Genomic DNA, 16,001 nt, shown 5'->3' on the forward strand with positions numbered 1-16,001 from the left:
AAACACGAGGAGTGTTTGCTGAGGCCAGAGGAGGATTTTATGGCTCCAGACTTTCTTCTCTTTTGGGGTGAAAAATTTTTTTAAAAGCTTCTAGATGAAGGAAACTCAGTTTCTCCGTTTTCGATGACTCTGGGTGCGTCACAGCGCCCTCTGCTGGTTGACTTCAGGTAAAGTCACTTTAATGTCTGAGTTATTATCTGCAGCCTCTGTTCATCTGAATCAGAGGCTTAAATCAGAAACGACCTGAGCGGAGAGCTGGACGCTGATTGGCTGTTGGGCAGCGGTGAAGCTGATTGGCTGTTGGGCAGCGGTGAAGCTGATTGGCTCCTGATGGACGTGGGAGCGGCGCAGGTTTGTGTCACCTGTCTGATCTGCGGTGGCTTCGTAACAGGTGTTCTGTCATACCCGTAAATCCAACATACCTTATGGCAGGGGTCCCCAAACTACGGCCCGCGTCCACATTTGGTCCGGCCCCCTGAACAATACCAGAGAGCATTCAGATTTTATTTTATTTATTGTATTATATTTTTATATGTGGATTTTTCTTCAACCACCAGGGGGCTCTTTAGCAGGAAGTGTGTCCTGTAAACTGTGGGGCGCATTGCTGCCATCTGTTGGACTTTTAGGGGACTGCTTGACTTTTATGCTATTTAATCAGTTCGGTTGTTTGCTAGCGGTAGAGCAGATGAACACGTGTCTGTTATGAACGCCGCATCCCAGGTCGAGTTCTTCGAAGCAGCTTATACTTCAAAACGAGCCTTTATGTTAACATATGAGAAATTAATATGTTATAGTTACATTCCCTCAATGGAATATTTACTAAGTCAGTCCCAGTGACCGTTCACTCATGGTTTTTGCCCATGTGCTTTCTGGGTAAAAATCAATCGAGAAACGCAACAAAATATTTTGTCCCTATAGCTAATCTACCTTTTTAATATTTTATTACTTCTTTAGAAAACTGCACTGAATGTGTCCTAAAACAACATGAATAACGCTGGATGCTGACCGAAGCTGTTGGGCAACCAGCAGAACATCACCTCTTTCTGGACTCAGCATGGAAATAACTGGACTTTTCTTATTTTATTTTTTTTTAATTTACCATAAACTTCTTGAGAAATAAAACACACAAAATGAAACTTCTACAGGTATGATGGATTTATAAGAAACGTAACATCGATGTGCGCATTACCACGAGGTGTGCTGGATTTACGAGGTACGACAGACAGAACACCGGCTCGGGGTGAAAGGGTCGCACTGATCGTTTCTGTTTGAAATAAACTGTAGGGAAGGATCTCACAGTGAGGTGCGAGGGCCCCCAGGGGACACACCAGATTTTCCTGATGTCCTGCAGGGACGTCATGACACATCAGGACGGGTTCCACCGTATTTCACATTCAGGAACATTTTAAATGTCCCTGTTACAACCAGTGCTGCAAACAACAGGAAACAGCAAGACGCTGTTGTAGGGCAGCTGCTTCTAACGCTACATTGTAAAAAATTAACACCTGCTGTTTGTTTCCATGGAAACCACCTGAGCTGTTTGATGTTTAACAGGTAATAAGGAAGTGACCTTTGATCTCAGCACAGACTCGGTTCCCAGAGGGTTGGACGGGAAGCAAAGCGGTTTGTTGGAGAACGTCTCTGTTGCTGTGGATCTGTTGTCAGAAAACGACAGAAATCAAGAGAAAAACAACAGAAAACAAGAAAAAGTGACAGAAAGGTGTCGACCTGCTGCTGGTCAGGATGAAGCTGGACGTGAAAATCGAGATGCTGAAGTTCTGCTTCACAGTCTTAAACTCCATCTTCCTGGTGAGTTTCTCCTGGATTTTCATCATCAACTTGTTTAAATCGGGTTCTTCATGGATTCTAACTGGAGATTTGGTTTTGTCATGTTTTTAAATATTTCTACGTTTGGTTTATTCTCCATCCATCCATTTTCTTCCACCCTTGTCCCTAGTGGGTCGGAAGGTGCTGCTGCCTCTCCTGTGAACGTTTCGAGCGAGAGGCAGGGTCACCTGGACAGGCGGCCTGGACAGGCGGCCTGCAGGTGGTCTGGACAGGTGGTCTGGACAGGTGGTCTGGACAGGTGGTCTGGACAGGTGGTCTGGACAGGCGGTCTGGACAGGCAGTCTGGACAGGCGGCCTGCAGGTGGTCTGGACAGGTGGTCTGGACAGGTGGTCTGGACAGGCGGCCTGCAGGTGGTCTGGACAGGTAGTCTGGACAGGTAGTCTGGACAGGTGGTCTGGACAGGCGGTCTGGACAGGCGGCCTGCAGGTGGTCTGGACAGGCGGCCTGCAGGTGGTCTGGACAGGTGGTCTGGACAGGTAGTCTGGACAGGTGGTCTGGACAGGTGGTCTGGACAGGTAGTCTGGACAGGTAGTCTGGACAGGTGGTCTGGACAGGTAGTCTAGACAGGTAGTCTGGACAGGTGGTCTGGACAGGCGGCCTGGACAGGCGGCCTGCAGGTGGTCTGGACAGGTGGTGTGGACAGGCGGCCTGCAGGTGGTCTGGACAGGTGGCCTGGACAGGTAGTCTAGACAGGTAGTCTGGACAGGTGGTCTGGACAGGTAGTCTAGACAGGTAGTCTGGACAGGTGGTCTGGACAGGTAGTCTAGACAGGCAGTCTCGACAGGTGGTCTGGACAGGTAGTCTAGACAGGTAGTCTGGACAGGTGGTCTGGACAGGTGGTCTGGACAGGTAGTCTGGACAGGTAGTCTGGACAGGTGGTCTGGACAGGTAGTCTAGACAGGTAGTCTGGACAGGTGGTCTGGACAGGCGGCCTGGACAGGCGGCCTGCAGGTGGTCTGGACAGGTGGTCTGGACAGGCGGCCTGCAGGTGGTCTGAACAGGTGGCCTGGACAGGCAGTCTGGACAGGCGGCCTGGACAGGCGGCCTGCAGGTGGTCTGGACAGGTGGTCTGGACAGGCGGCCTGCAGGTGGTCTGGACAGGCGGCCTGCAGGTGGTCTGGACAGGTGGTCTGGACAGGCGGCCTGCAGGTGGTCTGGACAGGCGGCCTGCAGGCGGTCTGGACAGGTGGTCTGGACAGGTGGTCTGGACAGGCGGCCTGCAGGTGGTCTGGACAGGTGGTCTGGACAGGTAGTCTGGACAGGTGGTCTGGACAGGTGGTCTGGACAGGTAGTCTGGACAGGTAGTCTGGACAGGTGGTCTGGACAGGTAGTCTAGACAGGTAGTCTGGACAGGTGGTCTGGACAGGCGGCCTGGACAGGCGGCCTGCAGGTGGTCTGGACAGGTGGTCTGGACAGGCGGCCTGCAGGTGGTCTGGACAGGTGGCCTGGACAGGTAGTCTAGACAGGTAGTCTGGACAGGTGGTCTGGACAGGTAGTCTAGACAGGTAGTCTGGACAGGTGGTCTGGACAGGTAGTCTAGACAGGCAGTCTGGACAGGTAGTCTAGACAGGTAGTCTGGACAGGTGGTCTGGACAGGTAGTCTAGACAGGTAGTCTGGACAGGTGGTCTGGACAGGTGGTCTGGACAGGTAGTCTGGACAGGTGGTCTGGACAGGTAGTCTAGACAGGTAGTCTGGACAGGTGGTCTGGACAGGCGGCCTGGACAGGCGGCCTGCAGGTGGTCTGGACAGGTGGTCTGGACAGGCGGCCTGCAGGTGGTCTGGACAGGTGGCCTGGACAGGCAGTCTGGACAGGCGGCCTGGACAGGCGGCCTGGACAGGCGGCCTGCAGGTGGTCTGGACAGGTGGTCTGGACAGGTGGTCTGGACAGGCGGCCTGCAGGTGGTCTGGACAGGTGGTCTGGACAGGTAGTCTGGACAGGTGGTCTGGACAGGTGGTCTGGACAGGTAGTCTGGACAGGTAGTCTGGACAGGTGGTCTGGACAGGTAGTCTAGACAGGTAGTCTGGACAGGTGGTCTGGACAGGCGGCCTGGACAGGCGGCCTGCAGGTGGTCTGGACAGGTGGTCTGGACAGGCGGCCTGCAGGTGGTCTGGACAGGTGGCCTGGACAGGTAGTCTAGACAGGTAGTCTGGACAGGTGGTCTGGACAGGTAGTCTAGACAGGTAGTCTGGACAGGTGGTCTGGACAGGTAGTCTAGACAGGCAGTCTGGACAGGTGGTCTGGACAGGTAGTCTAGACAGGTAGTCTGGACAGGTGGTCTGGACAGGTAGTCTAGACAGGTAGTCTGGACAGGTGGTCTGGACAGGTGGTCTGGACAGGTAGTCTGGACAGGTGGTCTGGACAGGTAGTCTAGACAGGTAGTCTGGACAGGTGGTCTGGACAGGCGGCCTGGACAGGCGGCCTGCAGGTGGTCTGGACAGGTGGTCTGGACAGGCGGCCTGCAGGTGGTCTGGACAGGTGGCCTGGACAGGCAGTCTGCAGGTGGTCTGGACAGGCGGCCTGCAGGTGGTCTGGACAGGTGGTCTGGACAGGCGGCCTGCAGGTGGTCTGGACAGGCGGCCTGCAGGTGGTCTGGACAGGTGGTCTGGACAGGTGGTCTGGACAGGCGGCCTGCAGGTGGTCTGGACAGGCGGCCTGCAGGCAGTCTGGACAGGTGGCCTGGACAGGTGGCCTGCAGGTGGTCTGGACAGGTGGTCTGGACAGGTGGTCTGGACAGGCGGCCTGCAGGTGGTCTGGACAGGCGGCCTGCAGGCAGTCTGGACAGGTGGCCTGGACAGGCAGTCTGGACAGGCGGTCAGTCTGTCGCAGGGCTGGTTTATTCTTCAGAGTTTAATATTAACTTGTGATGTGAAGAACATTTCCTGTTTCCAGATCCAGTTTCGTTGCCTTCAGTCCTTCTGTTCCTCCTGGTTGTTTTGTTTGTTGTGACAGGAAGTGGCTCTTTGAAGCAACAGGAAATGACTGTGGTGAATCTTTTCTGTAAAGGCATTCCCCAAGGCTCAGCACTTGGAACTGGAAATAATTTATCATGACATATGAAGCTGCTTCTTGTGAGGTTTTAATGGCTGTTTAAGTCGAGGCCCTTCCAGGGAAGAGCCATGAAGTGCTACAGTGTATGACATGCTAAGTGTTTGTCCCTAAACCAATAAAATAATCTATCAATTATTGATTCAGGGACCCAGGATTCAGACTGAAAGGTTATAGTTTCAGACTTTTGCATCATTTTATGACTTAAGAAAGTGATTTAACTGTTTAGATGTTTAGAAGTATGGTGGCCCAGAAAGATCAACAAAATGCAATAATCATAACAAAATGTGCACAATGGACTTTATGATAGCATCCGTCTAAATTTGGCTTTGGCATAAATTCAGTTTAGCATAAATTTCATTTTAGTATTAATTACATTTTAGCATACATTTTGTTTAAGCAAAAAATTGTTTTAGCATAAATTCCCTTTGAGCATACATTTCATTTTTGCCATATTCTAAATTTTGTTTTAGGATAAGTGTTTTTTTAGCGTAGCCTAACATCAGTTTAAACATAAATTTAATTTTATCCCACTTCAGCTTACATTCTGGTTTAGCATAGCTTCAGTTTTAGCTTCCTGTTAGCATGTCCAGCATGTCTCCTCTGAAGGTCTTTGCTTCTCCAGGCTCAGCTTCTGTGTTTCGCTCACCTGTAACCTGATAAACATGATGCAGGTCTGAACTTCAGCTGGACTTTCTCTGCAGGTTCTGGGTCTGAGCGTTATGGGCTGTGGAATCTGGATCCTCTTCGACACCGGAAGCTTCCTGAATGTCCTCTCCTCTGGTACCAAAATAAAAATAAATACTTTTATTTAAAGGAACAGCGTAACATTTATTAAGGGTGAGGAAAATCTCCCCAGAGGAAAAGATGAGAACTGAAATTTCCAGTAAAGTAAATGTAAATAAAGCAGATTTTATTTCACAGTGCTTTTTTCCTAATGGCATCAGAGTTTGTAGGAACTTTTATTTAATAATCCATCACTTCCTGTTTCTCTGGGTATAAATATGACTTAATATAAACCTATTCATCTTTGTCATTTGAAGTAAGGCAGATGGGTTTTTCTGCAACCCAATGAATGGGAAAAAAAAGAAAAATTCCTGTAAATTTGCAATAGTTTCAGTCAAACTGTTTGGATTCTGGAGGCTTTGTCCCGATCCACAACAAAACTGGACCTGATGCTGACGGTTCAGAAACTTCCCAGGGAAATCCTGCAGATCACAACACAGTCACAGACACTGTGGTGGAGTACCACAGCCAAATAAAGTCACACAAGGATAGAGTCAAAATATTATAAAAATAAAGTTGTAAAATAATAAATCGAAACAATATGAGAATAAAATTATAAACTTACAAGAATGACGTTACATGAGCATAAAGTAGGAAAGCCAAACTCCAGTCCTGCCCTGCAGTTTTTAGATGAGCTACAGGTACAAAACACTGGAATCAAATGGCTTCATCTCCTCCTCCTGGTGCAGATCAGGACTCCAGAGCCTTCACGACCTGATTATTCTGTTCAGGTGCTGCAGCAGAGTCTAAAAGCTGCAGGGCGGCGGCCTGGACTGGAGTTTGACACCTGTGGCATAAAGCTAAATAATATGGCAGTAAAGTCACAATATTTTGACTTCATTTTCTAGTTTTTTAATTATTTCCTTAGCATGACCCAGTTAGCGTCGGACATGTCTGGTGGTGGTGTGACCTTCACCCTGAATCCATCTGAGTTTTGTACTTTTATGTTTTTTATATTTTTTGTATTTTTATGTTTTTTGTGGTTTTTGTGTCCAGAGGAGCTGCAGGTGGTGGCAGCGGGCCTGTTTATAATCGGTGGAGTGGTGGCACTGGTCAGCCTGACTGGGTGTACTGGAGCGGCCCTGGAGAAACGGTTCCTGCTGCTGGTGGTGAGTTTCCCATGATTCCCTGCTGAGGGGAAACAGCTGCTACCTGGTCAACACTCGGCGCTCTTCCTCCTCAGTACTTTGGCTTCCTCATCGCGCTGGTCCTGGGTCAGCTGTACGTCACCATCCTGCTGCTCCTGAACAGAGACAAGGTCAGTCATCTTCACAGCGGGTTTATCACGTAAAATCTACTTTTTTTCTTTCCAAAATGTTTTAATATTTTTCCCTCATCAAAAAGTTTTGCTTTGACTCTTTCATATCTGAGAAATACTGGCAACCTGTAAAAAACGCCTGGGTGGACCAAGCCCCGCCTCTGAGGCGCAGCTCCTCCCCCACCCTGCTCCTTCAGACTAGCCAGCAGCAATTAGCAAACATCTGCTGAGCTCATTCCAGGAGCTGCTGCTAAGAGCAACACTGGTAAAAACATTAAAGGGTTAATAGAGGAGCCATGTTGGGATGACTTCCTGGAGGCGGAGCTTCAGAAAGAGCAGGAGTTTTTAAAGAGACAAAGGCCCAATTAAATCAGGAAGTAACTATTTCTTTGACATCATGTTTGATATATTTAGCATTTTTATAACAAGTGACAGTAAAAAAGTTACTTGATTGTGCTATAAAATGGCACTAAGTGCCTGAATAATAATAATAATACCGCCTCTTTAACTTTTTACATGAAGAAATCAGTTGGTTTGATTCTCGTCCACCTAGAGGGAGATCATTTAAAGACTTTCCAGGGTCAAAGGTCATTGTCATATTCCTTCCATGTCCATTGCTGGAGTCTATCAGAACAGCTGAAAACTGCTGAAGCTCCATAAAACAGCTAAACAAGCCTGTGGCTCGGATGTTAGCTCAAAAGTCTAACCCTGAGATTAGGAGGAAGTCATGAGGAGACCTAGCAGGCCAGCACCATATCCTGGGATTTCAAAGTGCAATGTGGATTTACTCTGGTGTGCACAGAAATCATTGGACAGAACACCTAAAAGTGAGGCTAGTAGCGGTTGTGAAAATAGTGAATCGTGAACAGAAGAAGGAAAAAGTCAAATTTTTCCATACGTAATCAGTTTGTTTCACTCAAAAGACAAGAATGTAAATGTCGATATTGTCTGGCTGTTTAGGCTGCGTTCACACCAGCGCTGTTTAGTCCACTGTAATCCAACTCCAGTACATCTGCCTAGAAAGTCTGGTTTGCTTGTGGAGGTATGAATGCGTAATCAAACTCTCAGGGGCGGATCTACTGGGGTGGCATGAGAGCCTTGCCACCCCTGTTGCCACCCCAGCTAACGACAATGAATTCAATAAATAGTTATGGCAAATCGGACATTAAGCGCATGAAACTCTTTTTTCCGACAACATTAAATGCAACACAATGTAACCTGACACCCACTGCTAAGTAGCGGGAAGTGCGAGAGAAGAACAGAGGGCCAGCAGCATTGGTGGATATATATATATATATATATATATATATATATATATATATATATATATATATATATATATATAATATATATATATATATATATATATATATATATATATATATATATATATATATATATATATATATATATATATATTAGGGATGTGCCGATCAGGTTTTTTCCTGCCGATACCGATCACCCATGAGGGCCGATACACCGATACCGATCACCGATACCGATCACATAATTATTATTATTATTTTATTTATTTATTTTTTATCATAAACACTACCGGTTACATTATGTGGAAAAAGGAACCATGAATTCACCTTAATTTAGACAAAAACTTGTTTTTAATAACTTTTTTCAAGAAGAAAACTAAACAAAACAGGCTTTGTGCAAATTGTACTGCTATTGATAATACTATCTTTAACAGACTGATAACATATGAAGGCTCTGAAGAGGCTAAATAATACAAAGAGCCAAAATAAAACCTCTCAACATTGCCAAAAAAATTCAAGTATAAAACTTAACATTCAAAGGCAAAAACAGGTTCCATACAATAAACAATCCAGAGTTACTGAATGAAAACTTCCTGATAGCATGGCGGCTAGCTGATTACTGCTAGCTCTGATTGGCTGTTTCTGACTGAGCGGAGTAATTATGCAGATCAGGGAGGAGATCGATTATTTTTTTTAGAGATTATCTGTCTCATGTTAGGACAGCGAAAGTTTTAATATGTGTGTAAAATGTTGTTTTTTTTTAAGTTAGATGCTGCAGCTTTAAGCAGGTTCGGTGTGAGAGTCACTACCAGGTGGAGCAGAAGCGAAGCTCCGTCTGTCAGATATTACTACCTGTAGCGTAGCAGCGGTTCAACAGGAGAGCAGAACCAGCGTCTGACATCGCAGCTCGAAGACTTAAATAATTTTGCGGGTTATTTGTTTAGCTTTCTGACCGTCATGCTAATCCGGGTGAGTGTTTGTAGCTGTGCGCTGCTTTACCTGCTGTCTGATCCTCCGTATGTCTTTTTTACTGCAGTGAGCCTCGATGTAGCCAAACTCCGTCAAGTATCTCATTGTTTTTATGTCGTATTAGCTTCGTCGTGTTGATGCATTTTGACCTGCTTCAATTTTCCGCAGCAAACTTCCCCATTCACTCAGTGCGTTATAGTTCCACATCGCTTAGGATTTGTTGTTGCGCGTTTGCGCAGAGTGAAGGAAAGAGGAGACCAGCTGAACAGGCAGGCTGGGAAATGAGATGTAGGTGATCGGTATCGGTAAAAGAGACAATGATCGCCGATCACCGATCATGCACTTTTTCACGAAAATCAGCCCGATTATGATCGGTGACCGATCGATCGGCACACCTCTAATAAATATATATATATATATATATATATATATATATATATATATATATATATATATATATATATATATATATATATATATATTTTTTTTTTTTTTTTTTTTTTTTTTTTTTTTTACTGGACTAGACATTAGTGACTTAGCGCCATTGCTGTTCATTGAGTCAGGAATATCGGTGGTCAGGAAAATACTACAATCACGCAAAGAATCAGAACAATGGACGCAATGTTTAGCAGTTAATTCAACCATATATAATGGTAATAAGGGCTTCAGATTTCACAGGGGAGGAAAACGTTTTAATTTTAAGAAAACATTGAACAAGTGAGCAGTGGGTCAGTTATACTAGCCTAACTGTTAGCCTTCTATTGACATTGATAGCCTTAGCATGTGCTGCGCAGTTCGGTGTGTTTTGGTTCCGTTAGCACTAAACAACCCGCCACCAAGTCATCAGTAGAGCAGGTGTTTAAATCAGGTAATCAACCACCGCTGTGCTCAGGCGAAAACTTATTAATAATCACAATATAGACATTAAGCCTGACAGCATAATGTAACAGACTGGATGTTCTGTTTTGGTGTTTTTGCTACTTTGTGTGGGAAATGTTTGCTTTTTGGTGTTGATTCCCCTGGTCGGTGATCTCTGCTCTGTCTGCTCTGTGACCTGTTGTTTGTCGGTTGCCATGGCAACGGGTCATACAGAGCGAGAAAAGGCGGAATAGCAGTTGTTGGAGCTATTTTGTCTTTATTTCTTTATCCATTTGAATTTTGTTACTTTATTCTTAAATTTCTATTTTTTGTATTATTTACAGAGTTTATTTGTAGGTTGATAATTGTTGATTTTATTTATTTTTGTTTTATTATTTTTCTTATTTATTTTCAGGAAGTAATGTGGGTCAGTCCTCTTTCTATAAGCTTAGGGGCCTGAAGGACCAGCAGGCATTTGGGTTTGGGGCCGATGGTTTTTACCAGAGCAGGTAGCATGAAAACAAATGAATGTTTGAACTCTGTAATTGTTTGGTGAAAGAGGAAAATAAATAATCAAGAACAATCAATAAGTTACATTGAACCAATCAAGTGCCTCAGTAGTGGCTTGGTGGAACTTTTATTGGATGTTTGGCTTGGCAAACAGTCAGAAGTGGTTCTGTCTAGTTTGGTTCTTCACCTGTTTATCAGCTTTATTGTACCTTTATTGTGGCGCCCTGCAGCCGTTGCAATTCCTAAAAACAAGCGACAAAAACTGAGCTAATCCCCTGTGTTCACAAAACGTGTTGATATTTATAAAAGTCGTCAAACTACGGCTCCTACAGCATATTTAAAATAAAACGATTGACCAATATAAGAGAAATTTGCCCCTTCTTGCATCTTGACAGAACTAACAGAAACTAAATTGTTTATAGATTTGTATCACGGAGAATTTGTCAAACATCAGTTTTCTAATCTTTATTTTAAGTCGTATTTAATAGATATACCTAATAACAAATGATGGAGCTACTAATATTTTCGTGTCAGATTTCTCCTTGTCCTGCATTGGGATAAAATGGTTTTCTGGACACAATGAATCACATAGTGACCAATAGGCGCTGTCCAGTCCAGTAATACATCAATTAGCAGGAGTATGAAAGACGTAAAAATAATTAACTATACTATATTAAGAAATTGTATTTAAGCCTCGGTGCTACATGAAGCTCATTTTGAAACAATGCAAGTTAAAAACAATATTTCATATATATACTGCCACCTCAGAAAAAATCCCTGCCCCCCTCTTGCCACCCCATAAATATTTTTCTAGATCCGCCCCTGCAAACTCTGATGCGGACCATAAAAGCTAACAATGATTCATCGGTTCGGTTGAACTCTGGTGCGGTTTGAATGCACGTGTGAATGTTTCAGTCTGTTTTTGTGTGTTATTGTGTTTAATTCAGTCTTTATCAAAGATCGTAGCTTACTGTTGTTTTCCCTCACCAGATCGATAGTAGTCTGACTCAAACCGTGAATAACATCATAAGTCGGTACGGAAATAGCAGCAGCAGGTCTGACATAATCATGGATAACATCCAGCATTATGTGAGTTTCTCCACCATCACTTCTGTCCTAGTTAAAGTAAAAGACGCCTGGTTGATATTTGTTTTTATTCTGGCTCACAGACCAACTGCTGCGGAATAAATGGACCGGACGACTGGCTCAAGAACTCCTTCATTCAAACTCTGAACCTGACGAGTCTGAACGTGCTACCGTGTTCCTGTTTCCGGTCCTTTCAGCCTAGCATAAACTCGTCCTGGTGCTTGGAAACCAATAACACCAATGAAACGGTGTCTGGAACAGGAAATGGGATTCTTATTGAGGTACAGTCGACTAAAACGAACAGCAGAAATCTGGATCCCTAGACGCCGCAGCCCCCTGCTGGAGGGCAAAAAGCTGCTAACGTCTGATACATAAAAGAAAAAGAGACGCAGTGTTTTCGTCAGGAAAGTTTTAATTAAGAAAAAATTGCTAGGGAGAGGTAAGTAGGTCAGTTATGCTAGCTTGGCTTTGACAACCTTAACATCTAGATATGTTGTGGAATTTGGTGTTTTGGTTCAGTTAAAAAAAAGCGTCCCTCACACCAACTCTGACAAATAATCTGTAGAGCAGGGCTTCAAATGAGCTAATCAACCACTGCTGTGTTAGCTTAGCTAATAGCAGCAGTAGCTAATCTATCACAGCAATCACTTATTAATAATCACAAAATAAACATCAAGCATAAAAACATAAAACTGTAATGTACTGAATGTTCTGCTCTTTGTGTGGAAAATGTTTGCATATTTTTTGGTGTTGAATAGTGACGCATATAGTGGCATTGTTGTCAGTCAGTTGCTATGACAACGAGTCTGCATGAAGGGTGGCCGACACAGTGAGCGAGAAAAAAAGAGTAGGAATGGTTTCGAGTTGTTTTTTTAACGGGTTTTCTGCGTTGTTTTCCCCTTTGCTGTGGCGCACTGCACTGAATTAACAATAGATCTCCAGATTTCATTTAGTTAACTGTTCTACCGCAGCAGCGCCTGGAACGCAAAAGAATAAGCTTTTTGCACTCCAGTGTTGCGCTAATGTGCAAAATTTCCAGATGTAAACAACATGCAACACGCCTACACTGAGAATCTTCACCTGATAATGAGCTGGTTCAATGAAACGATGTGTTTAATGCCGCAGGGCTGCGGTCAGAAGATCAACCAATGGCTGCAGGAGAACTTCATAACCATCGTTGCCATGGCTGCATTCCTCATTTTAATCCAGGTAAGAATAATCTGAAAGATTTAACCTCCACTCATTCCTCTTTCACTAGGAATAAAACCAGGAGGGAGTATAAAAACTACAAATGTCGGTAGATATAGTTTCCTCTCATTCTAAGGTTCCTATTATCAGTAATTAGATACCATCTAGTGGTCGGAGTGTGAACTACACCTGGTTTATTAAAGAGGAAACATGCAGCAGGCCGATTAACTCAGTAATTAATCTTAACCCTTAATTAGATTCTGCAGTAAAATATACATTTAGGCTGAGAAATGTCTTCTGTATATCATACATCAAAATAGAGAACATGTGATCAAAATTATAAAATTTATTTCTAATTTGAAATTGATAGCTTTTAGTGACTCTTGCAACTAAGCAATGGAAATTAGCAAAATGTAGGTATGTTTGTAGAAATAGGAAATTTTGAGTCTATATTTTCATTATGACATACATAAAATTAAAATATGAATATTAATTAATTAACATGAGTAGATATGGTAATAGAATATTCATCGTGAAACGGGATGGAAGCGCATTTCCACCATGAAAAAGTCTTAAAGTCATAATTACAGGAAGTCATAATTTCAAAAAATAAAACTAATGATTTCAGATTCTAAAGTTTTAGAGTCATAGATATTAGAACAAACATTATGAGATAGAAAGTCATGCTGTTAGCTCCAGTATCATAATCATGACTTTAAAATTCATCAAAATTATGATATGAAATATTCTATCTCATAGTGACTTTAAAACTTGTAACTATGAATTCCTGATGGTTTTATTCTTCCTGGCTTGAACACCAATTCAAGCACATATGTTGAAATTCAATATTTATAACTTTTTATTTTTTTAGGTTTATAGAATAATGACAAAAAGCAAAACCTGTTCAAAAACATATAATTTGTCTCAGTTATAAAGTCTAGTTTGAACAAAAACAGCATCAATAAAATGATCAATGTACTGATTGAACTTTCATTACTTTAATTCCTGCTGGATCTAATTCTCATCATAACTAAATTTACACTAATGGTGGATGAAATGTTTGTATTTTAATCTCTAATTTAACTTCAAATAGACAGCAAAATCACAAGTAATATAATGTTTTGTACAATTTAATACAATTTCAGTCATTAACTTTTAAAAAATGGATTTCTGCATTTCAGTTGTAATTACTGTGGCTGCCCGAAGGGGGTGCTAACGGCCCTTTGCTCTGCAGATCTTTGACCTCTTCATCGCTGGGTCTCTGTTCCGCATGTTTGGACAAAAAGACGCTTTAAAGAAAAACAAGCGGCTCGTTGGTGAAGATGACGCCGACTCAGACTCAGACTCCGAGCCCGACCCGGACGGCGGAGAGCAGAACTACGCCTTCATGGACCCGGATGAAGGCGCTCCAGAACCAAATTACATGACAGCTGGAGACACCAACAACATAGCTGACCAGTACAACCAGAACCAGAACCAGGGGTACATGCCAGCTGGAGATGCCAACAACATGATTTATGACCAGTACAACCAGAACCAGGGCTTCCAGGAGCCACTTCATTTAAACCAGAACCAGGGCTTCCAGGAGCCACTTCATTACAACCAGAACCAGGGTTACCATGGGTACCAGGTGGCTAGTCAGCATTATTAAACACCGATACAATGTTGTAAACATTTTCTATTTTGAATAAAAACTTTTTTTTTCTCCTCTAAAATGTTTCTATTTCTTAAAAGTTTTCCTGTACTTAACTAGTGTGGCTGCTTGAGGAGTTTTAAGAGAAAGTACTATTTTCTCCTTCAAAAATCTGCGCCGTGTTTCAGGTTAATAAAGCTGCGACTGAATGATTCAGAAACGTTCCTTTGGAAAACAGAACCGTAGCGCTGTTTTTATCTCCGTTTATAACCAAACTATCGCTTGCCATCGTCGGCCATGTTTGTTTACTCTGAACTCACGTTTGATCTCGAGAGATTTTGGGAGATTTCCCGTCTGACATCTGAAGGTTGGTTATTGAAATCTGTTCGTGTATTTTCTCTGATTTTGAAAATAACCCAACAGTTTTAAAATCCTGTGGTGTGAACCAGGCATTAGCAGTGAGCTGTGATGTTTGCTTTTATTGTTAAAAATTACACTTGCACTGGTGTAAATTTGAAATTGACTAGATGAAAATATGTTTCATATTAGACCATGTTGTTGAAATAAAGTGTCACATATTAATATTTGTTTCCTACATTCTTAACTCATTGTTGATCATTATTCTGAGAAATCAGTAACATGATGGCTGTCTTTATATAGATCAATGTTGTTAATAATTAGTAGCAAATAATTAAAGGCAAATTGAGCAAATTTGTTATTTAAAAAGTGTTTCCATATCCAGGAAGTAGCAGCAGAACTGTTCAGAACCAGAAGTTGAAAATCAGCCTTGGGATTAAATGTGACCAAGAGACTTTTGTTTGTCTTAATTGTATTAAATATTAAATGATTTATTCAGTATTCAATAAATAGAAAAACATTTTCAGTCATCTTGTAGAAAAGTTACAAAAATACATAAATGATTACTCCAAACTCAACAGCGCCCCACAGAGACGGCGCAGAAAATCTCAACAGTTAAACAATTAAAAAATAAAAAGTTTAATGCAGTAAAGGAAAGAAGGGAAAACGTGACTCCATAAAATAACAAAGATGGATAATCCAGAAGAGGAATAAACATTAATTCAAGCTTCTCTTTATGAGTGCAAACAGAAAATTAGACATGTCCATCCATTTCTTAGAGCCTTCTGCTGTTGGGCCAGGAGGGGGCGCTGTGCCTCTCCAGCCGCCAGCGGGCGAGAGGCTGATACTCAGATGTGAGTGAATTTACAGGATTTCTGTTTGGAGGAGCGTCGATCAGTCCAGCTGACCTGAAGGATCCTGAGGAGCCAATAAATTATCCTGAGGAATTCAATCATCTCTGCATTCAGAGAGCAGAACCCGGGTTCTGCTCCACTACCGCCTTCACCTGCTTCCTCCAGCAGGAGATGCACTGCATCAGATCCACCAGGACGTTGGAGAGGTTCTGGTGGCCCGGGACCAGGGCAGGACCCCTGGTGGACGACGGGACGGGACAGGGGTCCACACTCTGAAACCAATCAGTCAATCAACCAATCAATCATCTGCTTCTTCTTACAAAATCTATGAAAAAACACCT

At 43.1% G+C, this 16,001-nt stretch overlaps 1 protein-coding gene across 1 annotated transcript; it reads left to right on the top strand.

Annotated features, from left to right (window-relative positions):
* The first annotated feature begins 31 nt into the window (after positions 1-31).
* On the top strand, positions 32-14,531 carry LOC148154918 (CD82 antigen). The gene is made up of 8 exons (XM_088013639.1): positions 32-1,809; positions 5,601-5,679; positions 6,679-6,791; positions 6,866-6,940; positions 11,533-11,631; positions 11,712-11,909; positions 12,754-12,837; positions 14,051-14,531. Exons 1-8 carry the CDS (start codon positions 1,744-1,746, stop codon positions 14,465-14,467), a joined length of 1,131 nt encoding a protein of 376 aa, XP_087869765.1. The 5' UTR covers positions 32-1,743; the 3' UTR covers positions 14,468-14,531.
* Positions 14,532-16,001: the final 1,470 nt, after the last annotated feature.

The sequence above is a fragment of the Poecilia mexicana genome, unplaced genomic scaffold, assembly GCF_051168715.1.
Source record: "Poecilia mexicana isolate PSO_F unplaced genomic scaffold, ASM5116871v1 scaffold_16, whole genome shotgun sequence".
Lineage (NCBI taxonomy): Eukaryota > Metazoa > Chordata > Actinopteri > Cyprinodontiformes > Poeciliidae > Poecilia > Poecilia mexicana.